A 4,896-nucleotide genomic window follows, 5' to 3' on the forward strand; every position below is an offset into this window, starting at 1 on the left:
GAGAGAGAGAGAGAGAGAGAGAGAGAGAGAGAGAGAGAGAGAGAGAGAGAGAGAGATCAGAGAGGGGCTGGAGAGAGGCTCAGAGGTTAAGAGCACTGGATGCTCTTGCAGAGGATCCGGTTCAGCTCCCAGCATTCATATAGTGGCTCAAAACCATCTATTAACTCCTGTCCACAGGAGCTGACGTCCTTTTCTGCTATCCATGAACACCAAGAATGTTCATGGTGCACATACATACATACATGCATGGAAGTAGACACTCATACACATTAAATAAATGATTAATCTTTTAAAGAGAGAGATGTCAGAGAGGCAGAGCAGGGATGAAGAGAGAAACCTTGCAGGGAAGCTTATGACAGGAAAACAGGAGCTTCCAGTGGCCGAGTTAAGGCAACTACAGAGAAGACGTCCCTTGGTGTTAACACAGGTAGGGCTGTGTTAGGGTTTGAATCTTAAAAGTTTATGCTTTGAACACTTGTTTCCCAACTAGTGGTGCTATCTGGGGAGGCTGTTACCTAGCCTGTAATACTAGGTCATTAAGGGTGGGCCATCAAAGAAGGCCCCTGATCCCTGCCAATGTCTGTTTCCCGCTGCTGTACTGTGAGTAGGTGTCACCCCACACTCTCTTACTACCATGAACTCAGCGGGCCCGCCATGCCAAGGTAAATCTTTCTTCCAGTTGTTTCCAGCAGGCGTTTTGTTAGCAGTGATTGGAAAGCAATCAACAGCCTGATGATTCTCTCTCTCTCTCTCTCTCTCTCTCTCTCTCTCTCTCTCTCTCTCTCTCTCTCTGTGTGTGTGTGTGTGTGTGTGTGTGTGTGTGTGTGTGTGGTCATTGCAAAGCAGAGGAATCAAGGCAGCATCTTTTTCTTGAAAGGTCTTGGGGAAAATGGAGAGATGGTATGCAGCCAAGAGCATACACTTCTTTTTCAGAAGAGCAGAGTTTAACTCCCAGTACCCACACTGGACAGCCAACAATTCCCTGTAACTCAGTCCTTGGACATGCAACACGAGTGTCCCACCACTGAACTACATTCCTAGCCATTGGCTTTGTATGATGGGGCTTCCTATGTAGTTCAGGCTGGTCTGGGTCTCACAGTATTTCTGCCTTTCTGCCCCTAAGTGCTTGGATTACACATTTGCCCCACCAGGCCCAGGCCCAGGCCCAGGCCCAGGAGTTGTGTCTTCCATTCTGACCCTATGATTAGACTTGGGAGGCGGTTGGGACAGTGGTTCTCAGCTGAGGACTGTTTTGGTTCCCCAGAGGACACTGACAGTAAACCCTGGAGCTTGACACCAGCTTCTAGAGTAGGCAGAAGCCAGCGATACGGTGCTGTAGTTCAAGTGCAGAGCCTTTTCCCTCAACCAAGGACCACCTGGTCATCACTGAAGCTGGGAAGCTTCAAGCTAGGGGGGAAAGCATGAAGGAAGAGAGAGATAAAGAAGAGCCCTCGTCCAGGACTTTGAAACTGACTGATATTCAAGTTCTCAAAGAGAAAGCATGACCCAGAGATATGGGTTTGACTACCAAGAATGAGGTTTTGAATGATCTTGGCCTCATCTTCTTTCTTGTATTCCAGCATTCCAAGGTACTCCTTGGGTCCTGAGGGCAGGTGCACTTCGTTGGCTGCAGACAAAGGCAAATTGTCAGATACATACATGAAAGTCACACTCTCCGGTTCATATTGAGGATACTGTCCAAGTCTACCCTGGTCATGAACCGCTACAGCTTTGCAGCTATTGTTGGGGCTGTTGGATGCTTCAGACTTCTCCCTATAGTGATTTCTGTCTGTGAGCATGGCCACTGCTGAAAAGACAAAAATGTACTTGAATGAATCTCAGTGAGTGCCTCTTTCATCTCCAGTATGGCGGGGAGGGAGAGAAACCCAAGACACTGCCCTGATAATATCTACAGGGAAGGTACAAGACTCAGGAAACAAAATGCTGAGACACACATCTTGACCACAGGGGTGGGGCTGCAGTCTTCTATGGCTCCTGTGAGAAATAACCACATACTTAAGGGTAACAATGTTAGTCTGCTAAGTTGGGGTAATGTGTTACATCATAATGGGTAACTGATATAGGCAAAAGGAGTCCTGACATAGATGTGTTGAGCTGAAAGGAAGTAGTGAGAGAGACAAAATGGATCTAGGACTTAAGAAAAGAAGTGACGATTAGGTATGAGGTTTGGTAGACATTATATAGAGAATGTAGCTCATTATTTTATTCATCTACTCCTTTTTATCTATCATCATCCATCCTCCATTGATAAATACATCCACCCATCATCCACCCGTCATCTACCCATCTATCCATTCATCCACCCATCCATCCACCCATCCATCCACCCATCCATCCACCCATCCATCCACCCATCCATCCACCCATCCATCCATCCATCCATCCATCCATCCATCCATCCATCCATCCACCCATCCACCCATCCACCCATCTACAAATTCTAATAGTAGAGACATAAAGGACAGGACATCTAGACCTGTCCCTTGTTTCCATGAGGCAGATTGGCTCATAACATCTCTTACTGGCTGGGCAGTGGTGGCGCACACCTTTAGTCCCAGCACTTGGGAGGCAGTAGCAGGTGGATCTCTGAGTTTGGAGCCAACCTGGTCTACATAGAGAGTTCCAGGACAGCCAGGACTACACAGAGAAACCCTGTCTTGAAAACAGAAACAAAACAAACATCTATTACTAAAGAGGGAAGTGACTGAAGATATTGCAAATTTACGATAAAAGTATAGTATAAGAATAAAGGAGGTCTTCAAAAGAATGAGCTCAGCAAAAGAAAGGTGGCTGTAGGTACAGCCTGTACAAGCAAAGATGGGACAGAGAGGACTGTGAAGAAGGAAAGTATGAAGAATGTGGCAAGAGGGGAATACTGGCATGGACATGGGCTCCAAAGCTAAGGGAAGAAAGGTAGTGGTCCTTCCCTTGGGCCTCCTGGGGACAGGCTACAAACGCCACTCAGCTGAGGTCAGGATGTCATGTCTGTCTTCTCTGTTTCTCTCCACAGCCTTCAAAATGATTAACTGGATACTCACTCACAATTTCATCTTGACAATGAGGAGCTAACAGAGGAAGGGGATAACGTATTTGTTTTAGGGGGTTCCTTGAAACAACAGGAGTGTTCTTGCTGTCTGGTACAATGAGCTTCTTTATAACCTTAAAGGCTCTTTAGCCTAGCCCAAGGCCCTAAACCCGAGCAGTTGAGCATCATTCCCTTAGGCTCTGCGTACTGTGAACATGGTCATGATCACACACTTCAGAACATAGTGCCTTCCCAGAAAGCTGCAAAGAATAAGGCCATACCCCTCCTACCTTTTTCAATTGTCTTGGTTAAAGTCTTGACTTGATCCTGTAGCTTTTTAATGACTCTGTCCTTCATGTCTAACTCTTCCTCAAGATCCTTCAGAAACCCAGAGAAACAAGGAATTTTCTCAGAAGCATCTCCTTTGACTTTGATTTTGTTAATGTCTTTACGGATCTGTAGTTCACATTGCATAAAATTCACTCAAACACATGATTTGCACAGCAGCTGCTTTCCAGATTATCCAGTTCCTGATATTTTCAAGGCTCCCCTAGTGAACACTACATCTGGGCTGGCTCACACCTGATGCTCAGAGCTCAATCCCCAATATCACACTGTGGATTCTGATGTTGTGTTCACACACATACACACACACACACACACACACACACACACACACTCCTAGTCAGTTTAGTTTTTTGCTAATGTACCATGATCTAGAGTCACTGGGAGGAGCGAACCTCAATTCAGACAATGCCCCCACCAAGTTGGCCTGCGGAGAATTTTCTTGATTAATGATTGCTGTTGAAGGACCCACCAATAAATTAATGTCCAATACAGACTGAAAATTAGAGCTGGGGAAATGGGCTCTTTGAATTTCAGAAGAGGGCGCCAGAGAGACTTCTGAGGTTTGGCCACGGCTTTCCCTTTCCTCTTCTGGGTGAAGAGGCTGTTTGGCTTAAACACTAGGAGGGTCCTAGGTGCCCAGAAACATCTCTCACAAAGGGCAGAGAGCCTTCCAGTTCTTTTGAAAGTGACTACCTGTTATTTTCCCCTTTCCGTTATGACTGGGTCTCGTATGTGGCAAGCTGTTCTCAAACCCCCTTCAAGGACGACCTTTAGCTCCTGATGCTCCTGGGATTACAAGCGCTCACTACCAAGTCCGGACTGTGCAGTGCTGCAGATGCCACGCGCTCCACCGCTGAGTTTTATCATCACACAACCACCAGCCTTTAGATAAGGACCCAGAGTGCCCTCACAGAAGGCCTTTCGGTCTACAGCTGTTATCCTTATTCGACAGGTGGAACACTTAGTTCCCTGCTCAGCAACACTGCCACACAGAGCCAACCGTCCGTACCCCTTACCCTGTTTTCCAAAGACAGCTGAGAGGCCTCTTGTTGGAGAATATGCTTGGCTTCCTCTTCAGCTTCTGGTTGCTTCTCCAGGAACTCGCTGGCCTCCTGCAGTTCTTGGATCTTATCTATGGGCCCCTCATTTCCTTTGATTTCCACTGCCCTGAGGAAGGGACAAGATGCTCTGGGCATTGTGTGACCACCCTAGTGTTGATGACTGCACAGATGGAGGTGCTTCCACCAGTTCCCACCAGAACACTCACTTACCCTGCACCCCCAGTTCCCACCAGAAAATTTAATTGTCTTGCACCCATAGTTCCCACCAGATAACTTGCCCTGCGCCCCCAGTTCCCACCAGATAACTTGCCCTGTGCCCCCAGTTCCCACCAGATAACTTGTCCTGCACCCCCAGTTCCCACCAGAACACTCACTTGCCCTGCACCCCCAGTTCCCACCAGAAAATTTACTTGCCCTGCACCCCTAGTTCCCACCAGAAAA

General features: G+C 47.3%; 1 protein-coding gene across 1 annotated transcript in view; it reads right to left on the bottom strand.

Moving 5' to 3' along the window:
* The window catches only part of Myo5c (myosin VC), a 73,967-nt gene that overhangs the window by 11,121 nt on the left and 57,950 nt on the right, over positions 1-4,896 (bottom strand). The window contains exons 32-34 of the mRNA XM_026779100.1: positions 4,411-4,561; positions 3,337-3,424; positions 1,529-1,627 (exon numbers count right to left, since the gene is read on the bottom strand). Coding sequence (XP_026634901.1) covers positions 1,529-1,627; positions 3,337-3,424; positions 4,411-4,561 — 338 coding nt within the window. The remainder of the gene's footprint in view (positions 1-1,528; positions 1,628-3,336; positions 3,425-4,410; positions 4,562-4,896) is intronic.

Source organism: Microtus ochrogaster, chromosome 5, assembly GCF_000317375.1.
Source record: "Microtus ochrogaster isolate Prairie Vole_2 chromosome 5, MicOch1.0, whole genome shotgun sequence".
Taxonomy (NCBI): Eukaryota; Metazoa; Chordata; class Mammalia; order Rodentia; family Cricetidae; genus Microtus; species Microtus ochrogaster.